Source organism: Aquarana catesbeiana, linkage group LG11 (genome assembly GCF_042186555.1).
Source record: "Aquarana catesbeiana isolate 2022-GZ linkage group LG11, ASM4218655v1, whole genome shotgun sequence".
NCBI classification, from domain to species: Eukaryota; Metazoa; Chordata; class Amphibia; order Anura; family Ranidae; genus Aquarana; species Aquarana catesbeiana.
This window is the reverse complement of record NC_133334.1, coordinates 174804057-174819827: the sequence shown is the minus strand read 5'-3', so window position 1 is coordinate 174819827 and position 15771 is coordinate 174804057. Positions and strand designations below refer to the sequence as shown.

Sequence of the window (15771 nt, the reverse complement as noted above, 5' to 3'; positions counted from 1 at the left end):
TTGATCATCCTAGTGTAGTTTAACAGACAGAAATAGCAGCAATCGCTGGTTGCAGAGCTGGGCCTGCAAGTGCAAAGAGACCGAGAGTGTGCAAACAAGTGGAGCTTCCCTTTTGTGTGAAGCTCCGCTTTAACTGTGGATTTTCCTTTGTATCCTGAACAATTCCTCTGGCAGTTGTGGCTGCAATCTTACTTGGTCTACCTGGCCTTGGCTTAGTTTCAAGAGATTCTAGAATTTTCCACTTCTTAAAGTGTTACTAACCTCAGGACCCTGCATTTACTATATCTGGTCTCCCGCAGTACACAACATGGAAATGCAATTATTTTAGTATATATAAACTGCTAAATATCTTTTCTCATCAGCAGTTAGAGCAGTCTGGTTAAAGCTTATAGGAGCAGTTTTCATTCTCCCGATTGTCCTATGAGGCTGCAGGACACCTGACCCTCTGTCGTGACGGTGCCGATTGGCTCTGTGCTGATCACATGCCCAGAAAAAGAAAAAACTCTAGCAATACATACCAAACTGAGCATGTGCAGCTTGCCCTCAAGGCTCTGCTCTATCAGGAGATAGAATGGGGACTGTGGAAGGGGAGGATCAGAGAAGACGGGCTCAAACAGCCTTTTTACACAATGCAGAGAATTAACCCCTTATGTTCCACAGTGAGTATAACAAGCATGCTTTACTGTACACACCAATTTTACTGTTGTGGTTTTAGTAACAGTTTAATAAGTGATTGAACAGTACTAACTGGCATATTCAAGACTTTGGATGTATTTGTATACTTCATCTTTACAAAGTTCCATTACCTTGTTACGCAGGTCTTTAGCCATTTTTTTCTGCTCCACACAGCTCAGAATCTAGCAAGCTCAGTGCATCCATGCAAGAGCTAACAAATTCACTGACTATTTATACACTATTTGCAATTTAAGAAGCCATAGATGTGGGAAATTGACCTTTAATTGCCATTTTAACCTGTGTGTGTGTCACATCGAGTGTGTACCAAGGCAAAACACTCCAGGGTATACAAAGAATAGAGCGGGCAACTCCAAACGTCTTTGTTGCTTCTTTTATTGGTGCGTAAAAGTAGCGAGTAAAAATATACAGGGGCTCGCGCGTTCCAGCTTACAAGCCTTGATCACAGCACAATTTTCAAGTTAACCAGAAAATATACACTGTTTGCCAAACCACACCTTCCAATGTCATTGAAACAGCAATTAAGAGACATCCAAAACAGGTGAGGTGTAGCACAACCATGGAAAATACTTTCTAGCAATGGATGTATGTTTCTACACATTATCTACACAATAGAAAATGACAAAACGTGTATAAGACAAGACGAAAAGGTTCCTCCAAATAGAATAAATGAGAAACAAGTCTGCATCATGTCTTGAGTTCAAACCATATGTTGGGATATGTAGTCCCATACAAGGACTATTTAAGAAACAAATTTACATCTTATCTTGAGTTTAAAACAGATGGTGTTCTAGTTTGGAAACAAAATCCACCTGACCTCTTTTCAACAGTGTGCGGTGGAAATCTCCACTAACTTTTTCCAAACCACAAAATCAAAGAGATCTTATGTCACCAGAATATTCATATTTAAAATTTTTTTTTGAGACATGGGATAGACCCTTATCCTTAAAGAATCTATGAGCATTTCCATGGGGCCTTCTGACTCTCATAGGTCTAGACATAAAGCCAACACACTCATTTGTATTTATGTCTGTACCGGTGTGAGAGCATCAGAGTCAGGGCACCCATTGTGGATTTTATCACAAGACTGCAGAGAAATTACACCGATTTTGAGCATTGCATTATCTGCTATGAGTAAGCACTCAGTCCTGAGTGCGAAACGCGTCAGCTTATCTGTACTTTCTGCATGACAGTCTTGTTATTTTGATGATCCCATTTTTTCAATAAAGTGAAAATTTTTTGACTACATCCGGTGTGCGGCATCCGAATCTTCTCCTCCATTCAAGCAAACTTTTGATCATGGCCGATTGGCTCCTTTATATATTAGAACAAAAATCACCCCAAAAAAACACAACATAAAAAATGGCTTTAGATGATCACCATACTTAGCTGCCTCTGGCCCACTGTATAGACAAATGACTGCGGAGCAGCTCTTGTTCTGAGATGACATCTTATGACAGAATCCATTTTAGCTACAATCGCGCGCACGAGGGGGCACGCAGCGTGGCGATTGAACGGTATGATCCCGATCTCGGCAAAGAGCCACGGCTCTTCACCCATGTGATTGGCTGTGTCCAATCACATTTAGACAAGGAGATGCCGTTTATCGGCTCTTCTTGTCTCACACTGACAGTGTGAGGTGAGGAGAGCCAATCAGTGGCATCTCCTCACAGGAGATATGTGTAAAGGTAATCAGGGCACTGATCATCAGTGCCGATTACATTGCAGCCCCAACAGTGCCCAGTGACGCCAGTCTGTGCTGCCTTTCAGTGCAACCAAACAGTGCCCATCAGTGCTGCAGATTAGCGTCTCCTCATTAGTGCCCACCAGTGCAGCCTCATCAGCACACATCAGAGAAGGAAAAAAAATATTTAAAACATTTACTGGCAAAGTGAAAGAAAATTCAAAATGTTTGGTCTTTTTTAGCAACAAATAAACGCAGTGGTGATTAAATGCCACCAAAAAAAAAAAAAAAGCTCTATGTGTGAAGAAAATTACAGTTTATTTTGGTACAGTTTTGCATGACTTCGCAATTGTCATTCAAGGTGTGACAGCACTGAAAGCTAGCCTGGGCAGGAAGGGGGTAAAAGTGCCCAATACTAAGGTGGTTAAATACTTTTTGGCACGAGTCATTTTCATTATCAACGGCAAAATTTTACGATTTCTGCCAGGATATGCAAACTTTGGAGCACAACTGTATGCAATAGATTGCGTGAAGCTGCAAGTTCAGGTGAATAGGAGTCTGCGGGTTTAAAATCTTCCACAGCCTCCTCTAAAACTGTCACTGAGTCCTCTTGCCCTTCTATGTCTGCCTCCTCCAGGGCAGGCACACCAGGATCCAGGTAGACAAGGCAAAGCTGCAGAAGGAACCTGGTGTTCCTTCACCAGATTCCTGGACAGCAATGGCTGTATTAAAGCTGGTAGCAGTATGTGAAATTGAGATGGTTGCAGGGAGAAGTGGAGAAGTCTTTTTTTACCACTGGAAAGTCATTACAACTGATGCAAGTTTGTCAGGCTGGAGATGAGTGTACCAATCTTTAACAGTTCAGGAAACATGAAATCTATGACCATTCATGGAACACAAAATCCCTGACTGTTCATGGAATAGGAGTTGCAGAAAAAAATCTGCCTTTGTCATTTAGGCCACATGCTTGAAATCTAGCAATAATCTGATGCAGACTGGTGTTAAAATCAGGTCCTGCTTCAGAAAAAAAATGAAAGCATCATCACCATGAGGTTAATTGTTAGATGGGCCTTCAGGAGAGTGAATGTTTGCTCCTTTTTGGTTCCCACCATAGCTATGGGTGAGTGTAATCCACAGTGGGTTACTTATGGAGTAGGGTGTAGAATATAGGGTAAAGTGTCTGGAAAGAAAATGCAGCAACTCAGGTGCAGACTGTTCCATAATAAAGTCCTTCTAATGAAAGGGCAATAGAAACTACCTGTCTTTTAAAGGGCTCTAGGTGGCAGTGGCAGTAGTGTGCAACCTTTCAAGTAATGCAATACCAGGCCATCCATTTGAGACTAAGCTCTGAGGGTACGCGTTGGCGCCAAATTTGAAAGTTTACACTGTAATGTGAACACATTCCAAACACAAACTTGATTTTTAACAGCAACAGTCAGATACAAAGTGACCACCTTACCTGTCCAGGACACTGGTACCCAAATATACTTTGGTTCCGGCTTTACACGTCACGGTGGGCATACCCCAAAGGGGGTCTGGGTTCCATAGGAATAGAACACAGCCTTAAACCTATATAACCTGCGGCTAACTGCACATTACACAAAATGTTGAAGTGAGAACCCATACAGGCTCCAGTGCCCAAAGCGGCATTACCTGCTGTCCCCATGGTGTGGAGTCCAGGTAAAGCTCCCAAGGTTTACCGCGGTCGCACCAATTCAGATGCACTGCTTCTATTGTTGAATTTTAAGACAGTGAAAATTTGATCATAAAGTTGAAGAATTTAAAGGCAATATAATAAAAGTATTTCAGCCAAGCGTTATTTCTCCATAAGGGAGAAAAGGTCCAACAACTTTGGACACTAGCTAAAACACAGGACTTAATAGGGTACACCCAGGGGGCACGTCCTCAAAAACTTTGCCAGTGTCCAGTCATCTGAAACAATGAGCGTATAACCCAGGGTCTATGAGTACTCCTGTGTCCGATACTGTACAATTAAAGTGCTACTAAATCCAACAGTAAAATCAGATTGTATATGAAGTACAGCATGCTTGTTATACTCACTGTGGAAGCTAAGGGGTCTGATCCTCCCCTTACACTGTCACCAACCAATCTCCTGGTCAGACAGCCTGTGGAGTTTTTTTTTCCCCTTGGGAGAATGCATGTGATCGGTACAGACCAGAAAGAGGGTCAGGGGTCCTGCCACCTCATAGGACAGTCAGAGTAGAATGAAAACTCCTCCTACAAGCTTTAACCAGACACTGATAAAAGTCACAAGACTCCTGATGAGAAAAAGTTTTCATCAGTTTAACCACTGGGCACTTAAACCCTCTTAATAACCAGACCAATTTTCAGTGCTCTCACATTTTGAATTTTTGACATTTACTCAGTCATGCAACACTGTGCCTATATGAAATTTTTGTCCTTTTTCACAAATAGAGCTTTCTTTTGGTGGTATTTAATCACCACTGAGTTCTTTATTTTTTGCGCTATAAAAGAAAAAAAAAAATGAAAATTCTGTAAACAAAAATGCATTTTTCTTCGTTTGTTATAAAATTTTGCAAATTAGTAATTTTCTTCATATATTTTGGCCAAAATTTATACTGCTACATATCTTTGGTAAAAATAACCCAAATCTGTGTATATTTGGTCTTTGTTAAAGTTATAGAGTCCAAAAGCTATGGTGCCAATATCTGAAAATTTTTCACACCTTAAGTACTGACGGCCTATCTAATTTCTTGAGACCCTAACATGCCAGAAAAGTACAAATACCCCCCAAATTACCCCTTTTTGGAAAGAAGGCATTCCAAGGTATTTAGAAAGATGCATGATGAGTTTTTTGAAGTTGTCATTTTTTTCTCCACAATTCTTTGCAAAATCAAGATTTTTTTTTCTTTCACAAAATTGTCATATTAGCGGGTTATTTCTCACACACAGCATATGCACACCACAAATTATACCCCAAAACACGTTCTGCTATTACTCCCGAGTATGGTGATACCACGTGTGAGACTTTTACACAGCGTGGCCACATACAGAGGACCAACATGCACGGAGCACCTTCAGGCGTTCTGGAGCACCCAGGCCAATTCTGACATTTCTCTCCTACATGTAAAAATCATCATTTGCTAGAAAATTACATAGAACCCCAAAACATTATAAATGTTTTTTTTTAGCAAAGACCCTAGAGACTACAATGGCAGTCATTGCAACTTTTTATCTCGCACGGTATTTGCGCAGCAATTTTTCCGAACGTGTTTTAAAAAAAAAACAAAACAGTAAAGTTAGCCCAATGTTTTTGCATAATGTGAAAGATGAAGTTATGCCGAGTAAATAGACACCCAACATGTCACCCTTCAAAATTGCACACGCTCGAGGAATGGCGCCAAACTTCACTACTTAAAAATCCCCATAGCGATGCTTTAAATTTTTTTACTGGTTACATGTTTTGAATTACAGAGGAGGCCTAGGTCCAAAATTATTGCTCTCGTTCTACCGATTGCAGCGATACCTCACATGTGTGGTTTGAACACCGTTTTCATATGTGGGCGGGACTTATGTATGCGTTCGCTTCTGCATGTGAGCACACGGGGACAGGGCGCTTTAAATTTTTTTTTTTTATTAATTTTATTTGAGTTTGAAGCTTTTTTCCAAAAAAAAAATAATTTTCTTTAATCACTTTTATCACTATTACAAGGAATGTAAACATCCCTTGTAATAGGAATATGGCATGACAGGTCCTCTTTACAGTGAGATATGGGGTCAATAAGATCCCACATGTAGGCTGGGAAGCCTGAAATAATAAAATAAATAAATAAATCGATCCTGGCTTCGATCGTAGTGGTGAGTCGGTAGAAGCACCGGAGGGCGGCGGGAGGGGGACAGACGTCCCCTCTCGCCTCCCGTAAGAACGATCTAGCAGTGGAACAGCCACTATGATCGTTCTTATGGTGTAAGGAATCGCCGGCTGAAAAAGACAATATCTGAATGATGCCTGTAGCTGCAGGCATCATTCAGATATCCCCGCACAAAGTCAAGAACGTCGTATGACGGCCGGGAAGTGGTTAAAACGCATTTTTTTAACACAAAGTTGTCCATTTATACAATATTTCTAACACATAGCATGTACATACCAAAAATGACACCCCAAAATAGATTCTCCTACTCCTCCTGAGTACGGCGATATCACATGTGTGAGACTTCCACAGCCTGGCCACATACAGAGGCCCAGTACAGTCGAGTAGGCCTGGGTATGGCAGGGCAATGGCTGGGTATGGCAGACCATGGCTGGGTATGGCAGACCATGGCTGGGTATGGCAGACCATGGCTGGGTATGACCGAGCATGGCTGGGTATGGCAGACCATGGCTGGGTATGACCGAGCATGGCTGGGTATGGCAGACCATGGCTGGGTATGACCGAGCATGGCTGGGTATGACCGAGCATGGCAGGGTATGACCGAGCATGGCAGGGTATGACCGAGCATGGCAGGGTATGACCGAGCATGGCAAAGTATGGCTGGGTATTGCTGAGCATGGATGGATGGATGGCTGGATGTGACTGCATTTGTCACAGAGTAGCGCTATGGGCACTACACATCCAGGCCACAGCGCTGCTGCCATCCGATCTTTCCCCCCTCCTCTCACACTGTACCGATCGGTACACAGAGGGGAGGGAGGAACCGTCGTCATGACATGACGCCAGTTTGTTTACATGTGATCGCTCTGTCATTTGATGGAGCGATCACATGGTAAACGGCAGCGACCAGCGGTCACGGATGTTCTCGGGTGCGCGCGAGAGCAGGATTCAGGGAGGACGTCATAGTACACCCTCCCAGAGTCACGCAACCGCCCTATAGCCGTCATTCGGCTAAGGGGCGGTTGCTAAGTGGTTAAATTTTCTAAAATTATCGCATTTCCATGTTCGGTGTACTGTAGGAGACCAGACATAGTGAATGCAGGGTCCAGGGTAACACTAAGTAGTAGAAAAGTAAAAAATAACTAGCAGCTGTACATGGTAACCAGCTTCTAGCTACAACACTCTCAAAGATTATCAATTCTTTAAAATACTAAAGCTAAACTTTCTTTAAAAAAAAAAAAATATATCGCTTTATGGTAAACAAGACTTTACAAACATGTTATACTTACCTCCTCTGTGCAGTTGGTTTTGCAGAGAGCAGCCCAGATCCTACTCTTCTTGGGTCCCTCTTCGCCGCTCCTGGCCCCTCTCTGCTGTCGAGTTTGCCCACAGCTTGCTATGGGGGCACCCAAGTCAAAGGTCCGTGTGTCCAAACGCGGTGCACTAACCCAGTCCCCTTCTCTCCCCGATTGACAGCCGCAGGAGCTAATGGCACTGCTGCTGTGTCTCAGCCAATCAGGAGGAGAGTCCCAGACAGCTAAGACACCTCTTGGACATCGCTGGAGAGAGATGGGGCTTAGGTAAGTAATTAGGGGGTGCTGGGGAGGCTGCTTTACACAGGTTTTTTAACTTCTTTCAATAGGTTTTTATTGAGTTTTTTCATCGAGTAACAGGAACCATTTGGTACACTATTGTACATTATAGCACGTAACAAAGTCAAATCTGAACACAGTGGTACAGCAAAGGTCACAATCCACCTTAATCATAAAAAGTAGTATCAATTCAGGCTTTTTATCTTCATGCATAGAATGCATGAAGATAAAAAAACCTTCTGACTTTACAACTCCTTTAATGAGTTCCATACCGGGTCATTGTAAAATGACGCCGGCAGGAAGACTCCGTCCCTCCAGGGACGTCCTGATGTTCGCCCCGTCCCACCGCTTCTCCGCGCCCATGAGGGCGCTTTGCGTTCGGTGATGAGACATGTCCCTCAGGACACAGCCCATCACCGATCGGGGTAAAGAGCCAATAAAAATAGCTCTATACCCCACATGACCAGCCGTGCCCAATCACAGCCTGTGCTCGATCTAGCCGTTCATGCACACCCCCTGGGGGGCGATCAGGGATGAGGTGTGTCCCTCGGACACAGCCCCTCCCCAATCAGGGTAAAGAGCCAATAAAATGGTCTCTTTACCACATGACCAACTGTGTCAAATCACAGCAGGTCACAAATGACAACGGCTGTAGTGCCGTTTCCGGGTTCTCCTCCGTGTGTGAGGAGACTTGGCTTAACCAGTTCACGCAGATATACTGTAGCAGAATGGCTCTCCTGGGCGAAAATATAACATATATATATATATATATACACACATACATACACACACACACACACACACACACATACATATACATACACAGTATCCCACAAAAGTGAGTACACCAATCACCTTTTTGTAAATATTTTATATCTTTTCATGTGAACACTGAATACATTACAATTTACTACAATGTAAAGTAGTGAGTGTACAGCTTGTATAACAGTGTAAATTTGCTGTCCTCTCAAAATAACTTGTCACACAACCATTAATGTCTAAACCACTGGCAACAAATGTGAGTATACCCCTAAGTGAAAATGTCCAAATTGGGCCCAAAGTGTCAATTTGTGTAGCCACCATTATTTTCCAGAACTGCCTTAACCCTCTTGGGCATGGAGTACACCAGAGCTTTACAGGTTGCCACTGGAGTCCTCTACCACTCTAACATGACGACATCACGGAGCTGGTGGATGTTAGAGACCTTGCGCTCTTCCACCTTCCATTTGAGGATGCCCCACAGATGCTCAATAGGGTTCAGGACTGGAAATATGCTTGGCCAGTCCATCACCTTTACCCTCAGCTTCTTTAGCAAGGCAGTGGTCGTCTTGGAGATGTGTTTGGGGTCATTATGTTGGACTACTGCACTGCGGCCTAGTCTCCGAAGGGAGGGGATCATGCTCGGCTTCAGTATGTCACAGTACATGTTGGCAATTATGGTTCCCTCAACGAACTGTAGCTCCCCAGTGCCGGCAGCACTCATGTAGCCCCAGACCATGACATTCCCACCACCATGCTTAACTGTAGGCAAGACACACTTGTCTTTGTACATCTCACCTGGCTGCCACCACACACGCATGACACCATCTGAACCAAATACATTTATCTTGGTCTCATCAGACCACAGGACATGGTTCAAGTAATTCATGTTCTTAGTCTGCTTTTCATCAGAAAACTGTTTGCGGGCTTCTTTGCACATCATCTTTAGAAGAGGCTTCCTTCTGGGACAGCCATGCAGACCAATTTGATGCAGTGTGCGGCATATGGTCTGAGCAATGACAGGCTGACCCCCCAACCCCTTCAACCTCTGCTGGCAGCAGTCATACATCTATTTCCAAAAGACGACCTCTGAATATGATGCTGAGCACGTGCACTCAACTTCTTTGGTCGACCATTGCAAAGCCTGTTCTGAGTGGAACCTATCCTGTTAAACCGCTGTATGGTCTTGGCCACCATGCTGAAACTCAGTTTCAGGGTCTTGGTAATCTTCCTATAGCCTAGGCCATCTTTATGTAGAGCAACAATTCTTTTTTTTCAGATCCTCAGAGAGTTCTTTGCCATGAGGTGCCATGTTGAACTTCCATTGACCAGTATGAGAAAGAGAGAGAGCGATAATACCAAATTTAACACGCCTGCTCCCCATTCACACCTGAGACCTTGTAACATTAATGAGTCACATGACAACGGGGAGGAAAAATGGCTAATTGGTAATGTCCTGACATTTCAGGGCCTTGAGAAAGGATAGGCCGCCAGTACATCAAGTGTGATCAATATTTAATGATTTGCACCATAGCTTGTAGACTAACTTTTACGCAGACTAAATAATATTCACTAATTTGTTTTTTTTTTTTTTTTTTTTTTTTACCAAAGATATGTAGCAGTATACATTTTAGCCCAAATTTATGAACAAAAATTACTTATTTGCAAAATGTTATATAGAAACTAAAAAAAGTTTTTTTTTGTTTTTTTTTAATTTTGCCTTTTTTAATTTTTACTTCTATCGCAAAAAAAAAAAAAAAAAAAAAAAAAACCAGTGGTGATTAAATACCACCAAAAGAAAGCTCTATTTATGTGAAATAAAGATAAAAAATGTATTTGGGTACAGTGTTGCATGAGCAACTGGCATTCAAAGTATGAGAGCACTGAAAGCTGAAAATTTGTCTGGGCACGAAGGGAGTGTAAGTGCCCTGTATGGTTAATGTATTCCTTGCATTAAGGTAAAAAACACTTTCTATTTCTCTGCACCACCCTAATGTGAAGGAGAAGAGTGGAGACTAGAGCCAGCGCTGTGGACGGCTGCATCTATTCTCCCTTCTTCATACAGCACTCGAGCAGCAGCAGAAGCCATTGGCTCCTGCTGCTGTCAATTCAGAACAGTGAGGAGGAAGTGGGGGGTGGGGGCCAAGTCCCACTGTGCAAGTCTATGGAGAGTGGCTCCATAGTCGCAGCTCAGGAGCGCACAGACACTGTCGCCAAAGAAAGCGGGTTATGGGGGACACACAAAAAGGAGGAGGAGCCAGGATCCCTGCTGGGGGACCCGAGAAGGATCAGGGCCACTCTGTGCAATGCCACTGCACAGAACAGGTGAGTATAGCAGGTTTGTTATTTTAGTTTTAAAAAAATTGACTTCAGTAACACTGTAGGAAAGTGTTGTGCCTTAGCCTGAAACAGAGTCAGAACTTGTTTCTGTTGGCCATTTTAGTGAAGGAAGTGCATTTAGCATCTTGGTGAGTGCATTTCTGTTTGAGCAATTGACTGCTTCAGTCACATCTTCTACCTTCTTTTGATTATCTATCCTAACACAGCCTTTCCGTTTAGGTGCAAACCATTTTTAGCATATAGGTTGTACTCCAAAGAAATGTCAGCCCAACAATCTAGAAACCCAAATCTATCCTACACCAGATCTTTAGTTCTCCAAACTCTCACTGGCTTTCCCATAATGCACATGACACAGGCAAATATAACCTTAACAGTCTTTAATAAGAAAATGTAGAATTAAAAAAAAAAAAAAAAAAAGTTTCCTTGACAAGTTGATTAAAAAAAAAAAAAAACAGACACTTTAATGCAAGTTTTGTTTTTTTAACATATAAAAAGTAAAAAGCAACATTAAAGTTAAATATCAGGTCCCTTAGCCAAAAAAACGCTTCAACTACTGCCTTTCAGACATAGGTCACTAATCCTTTTCCAAGTAATAAATAGGACACATTAAAGCAAAGTATCCATTATTAATTGTTCAGTAGCCACAGAAAAGCTAAGTACTATAGAGGTCTACTAAGACAAATGAAATACAGTAAAACCTTGGATTGAGAGTAACTTGGACTGCGAGTGTTTTGCTGGCAAGCAACTTTTTTTTATAAATTTTGACTCGATAAACAAGCTATGTCTTGATATACAAGTAGTGTCATGTCACAACTGAGTATAAAAGAGAAGAGGTGCCTCTAAGTGTAGCAATATGGTTACATTTAATGAATGTTCATTATTTAGCAACTCACACAGCTGATGATTAAAACAGGCACATCCAAGTATGCAGGCATCCAGGGTAAAGCTGTCCACACAGACCATCCTCTGCACCGCCATCCCTTACATGCTGCGCTCCACGTCTCGCTTTCAGATCGCTCCACTGCAGGGAAGTCTTCCCAGTCAGTCATGACTGCATACTGACAGCGGTAAGAGCCGGCGGTGCAGAGGATGGTCTATGTGGACAGTTATACCCTGGATGCCTGCATATTAGATGTGCCTCTTTTAATCAACCATGCGAGTTGCTAATGTTGGACCTTCATTAAATGTAACCATATTGCTACACTCAAAAGGCGCCTCTCCTCTTTTATACTTTATATTATATTTATACTATTATATTATACTTTATATTTGTAGCTCCTGTTGGATTTTGCTTCTAACCTCCTTGTAGAGGCTGCCATTTGTGGATGGAAATGTTATGCTACACAACCTAATATTGTTATAATCTTTTTATATGGACTATAAACTGAACGACTTATGAATAAATGGTTGTGGAACGACCATTTTTTCTTATGGGGAAATTCGCTTTGATATACAAGTGCTTTGGATTACAAGCATGTTTCCGGAACAAATTATTCTCGCAATCCAAAGTTTTACTGTATGCTGAAATTAGAGGAAGAAATTAAGTAGCTCTAAGAAGAAAAAAAAAATTAGCAAAATTGATGAAAGATATAGGATTTGTGACTTGCCAATAAAGTACAGGACACAGGCTCTAATCTAAGCAGCAATCTTCAGGTGATTGGATGCTGGCAAAACAGGTTGCAGGGACAAGCACAAGTTGACAATAGAAGCGAGGGGACCTGTATCTTGCACTGTATGTACTCCAACAGATAGATTTTACCCATAAATCAAAAATTTTTAGCCATACATTATGGAGCACAACATCTTAAAAACTGACTGGGCCATCCAAAAGGAGTCCAACCGAGGGGTGTGCGACAAGAATGATAAAAGACCCAGATAAAATGGGTTAAGAAAGGCTCAGATTCAGAGAGCAACTTGCAGCATCAGGAGGCGGCCTGAATATCCAATGGATGGAACAAGCAAGTATGTTACCAGATGTCCAGTTGGTGGCTTTTCAAATATGAGAAACAAATGCCTGATGCTGAAAATCCCAAAAATCACTAACAGATCTTGTAGAGGTTGCCTTAACTGGAGGAAATAACCCTACCCTTCAAACCATAGGACTTTAAAAAACTTCTGATCCATCTAGCAATGGCAAAACCCTTAAATCTCTTTAGAAGAAAGGGCTTCCCTGACTCCAGGGGTGGGTTGCAAATACACCAGTCTAGAGACAGCCTGGGCTTGGTGATCAGACATATAGGACAGACCCTAAACAGCGTTTGTTTAACCCACACTGCCAGAATGTTGAGCTGCAACAGTCTGGAGTGAAACTGGGCACATCGCACAGCATTGAACGAGGCAATTATTAGACCCTAGGAGATCATGCAGATACAAAGTGAGGGGCTTTCCCTTGTTCCTGACATGAGTGGGGAGACAGAAGTTCCTGGACAGAGTTGTGTTTAATAAAAGGGCCATGTACTCCAATCTGGGAAATAGGTCTAGCGATGACTTCCCCAGATGGAGGATCCAACCAAGCTCTGTAGTCTGGGTTGGGCAGAGCGGGTACCTGGTTTTGACAGTTACCTGCTCCCACTTCTGTCTGAGTGCGCGGCGGCGAAGTGAGCTGGAAGTTTCGCCCTCTACCCCCCCAGCCGATTAGCTCATGCAAAATAGAAAACCAGCTGCAAGGCCACAAGGTTTCTTTGCTGGTCTCCCTTAGCCGAGATGGCAGCACCAGCACCCGAGAGTAGATTCAAGAATCGGCTCGGGTGAGGATGCCTGGACAGGTAAGTGCCCTAAAAGTAATTTTATTTGTAGCGGCTGACTTCATTTTTAAAGAGAGTGTCAACTCTGCTTTAAAAATTACGCTGGACCCAGGCATCAGATTTTGTGTAACCAGAAGGTGGAAAGATGTCATCCCACTTCTAAATGGGGACACCCCACCACTGGGAAGAGGCGTTGGAACCAGTCTTGGCTGGTTTTGAAGCCCACATGTTGCAAATGTATGCTCAAGCCAAATTTAGCAACGGAAGGCAGGATGAAAGGAAAGCCCTAATAGTACAGACATGAGACCTCTTTCAGGGGGGATAAGCATACTTACTCCCTTGTAACCTTCTTGATGTGCTTATCCAAGAAAGACATTCACCTTCAAAGGGTAACCACTAAATGCACTTCTTGCATGGGAGCCAACGCAGCATTTAAGCCAAAGGATCAAACATGTGGATAGAGATTTGATGAAGTACCTGCCAAGCTGTTCAAGCAGTAGCATAAAGCCGTAGATAAAATTGTGGCCATGCGTTTATTTCAGACAGCAATTGTCCGTTGGGTAGAAGTAAAAACAGACTGCATGGCAGGGCCTGCCAAAGAGCACATTCAAAAACTCCTCTTAGAGTGTAAAGCTTTGCACGTCAAACTTACCTGCTCTTCTGTGCAATAGTTTTGCATGGAACAGCCCCGAGCCTCCTATTGTTGGGTCCACACCAGCACTCCTGGCTCTTCCACCCTCGTCAAATGTCCCCCAGAGCAAGCGGCTATAGTATCATTAAGCTTGAATAAAAACTCTGCTACAGGCAATTCAAGTAAAGTGAGGTTACTAAGGCCCTGAGGTAAACTACCAAACCCACTAGCACTAGAAAGTCCATCTGACCCTTTTTCATTGTATGAGATCTGCCATACTTGAGAAATATCCCAATAGGGGTACTCATGCCCTCTACAGTTGTGGAGAGGGAGGAGAATGTCTTGATGCCAAGCACTTGGCCACTAATATCATGCTGTGCAGTTAACAAGTACTACACTGCGCTACCAGAAAAAGGACAGGAGGCTTTTTCAGTCCAAAGTTGCACTCAGAAAGAGGAAGAGGCAGGTCGCACAGCTGCAGTAACCCAAGAAGCATCCAGGTTGCGAAGCTGCACTAGACGTGCTAGGGGGTAGCTGCATATAACCCAGTCATTATGATTAGAGAGCCTGTGTCCCATAGAATATGGCTAATACAATTCATGGAAAGGTTTCCACAGAGATTTCGAACATAAGGTGACACATATTAAATTCCACTGGCAATAACAGAGTGCCTTTCTAGAAGTTGTGCTAACATCCCAAGTAAAAATTAAATTGACACTAGATTAGCGACTTGTGGTTCTAAGAAATATAATTCCATAAGACCAAACACAAGGATGCAATTTAATAGTTCATAAAAAGATCTCTAGATCTTTAAAAGATGCCCATGTCCCAAATATCAGCTAAGCATGTGATTTATAAGCCCCACTTAAACAAGTCATAAAATAAAAAAAAATAAAATGCTTAGTAGTAAACTAAAGGGTAATTTTATAATTTTTCTGAGAAGATTCCTATTCTCTGTGTAATAGATAGGTTATGAAGATAGAAAAGAAAAAAAAAAAAAAAAAAAAAAAAAAAAGAAAAGGAAAGTCTGCTTGGTCAAGAACTTAAGTATCAAGCTTAGTTTTGGGGAGGTGGTGGCGGAGGAGCAGGGGGCATAGAAAATGGAGGTAAACCTGGAACACCCATACCCATCATTGTCACAAAGTTAGAAGGATCTATTGGAGGTGGGGGAGGAGGTGGTGGAGCATATAGTAGGCCTGATGTTCCTGGAGGTGGGGGAGGTGGAGGTGGTGGAGCACTAGGTGGAAGTGGAGGCTGAACACCTGGAGGAGGCACCAAGGAAGAACTTGTCTGGATGCTTGTGCCCGTTGATGCAGTGGCTCCTCCCTGCTGTTGCCAAGGAGGAAGGGAGGCAGATGTGGTTTGTGAAGCTGAAATGAAAAACAAAATGAGACAAAAAAAAAAAAAAAAAAAAAAAAAAAAAAAGCAAAATTGCTAGGTGGTCAAAGTTACACAGGCAGCGAAGAGGCTTTAA

The 15771-nt window shown here is 42.6% G+C and overlaps 1 protein-coding gene across 7 annotated transcripts in view; it reads right to left on the bottom strand.

Annotated features, from left to right (window-relative positions):
- Positions 1-1052: 1052 nt before the first annotated feature.
- SF1 (splicing factor 1) overlaps positions 1053-15771 on the bottom strand; it is a 216754-nt gene continuing 202035 nt past the window's right edge. For all 7 annotated transcript variants that reach the window (XM_073605054.1, XM_073605055.1, XM_073605060.1 and 4 more), the window contains one exon: positions 1053-15667. In XM_073605054.1, coding sequence (XP_073461155.1) covers positions 15354-15667 — 314 coding nt within the window. In that variant the 3' untranslated portion in view covers positions 1053-15353. The remainder of the gene's footprint in view (positions 15668-15771) is intronic.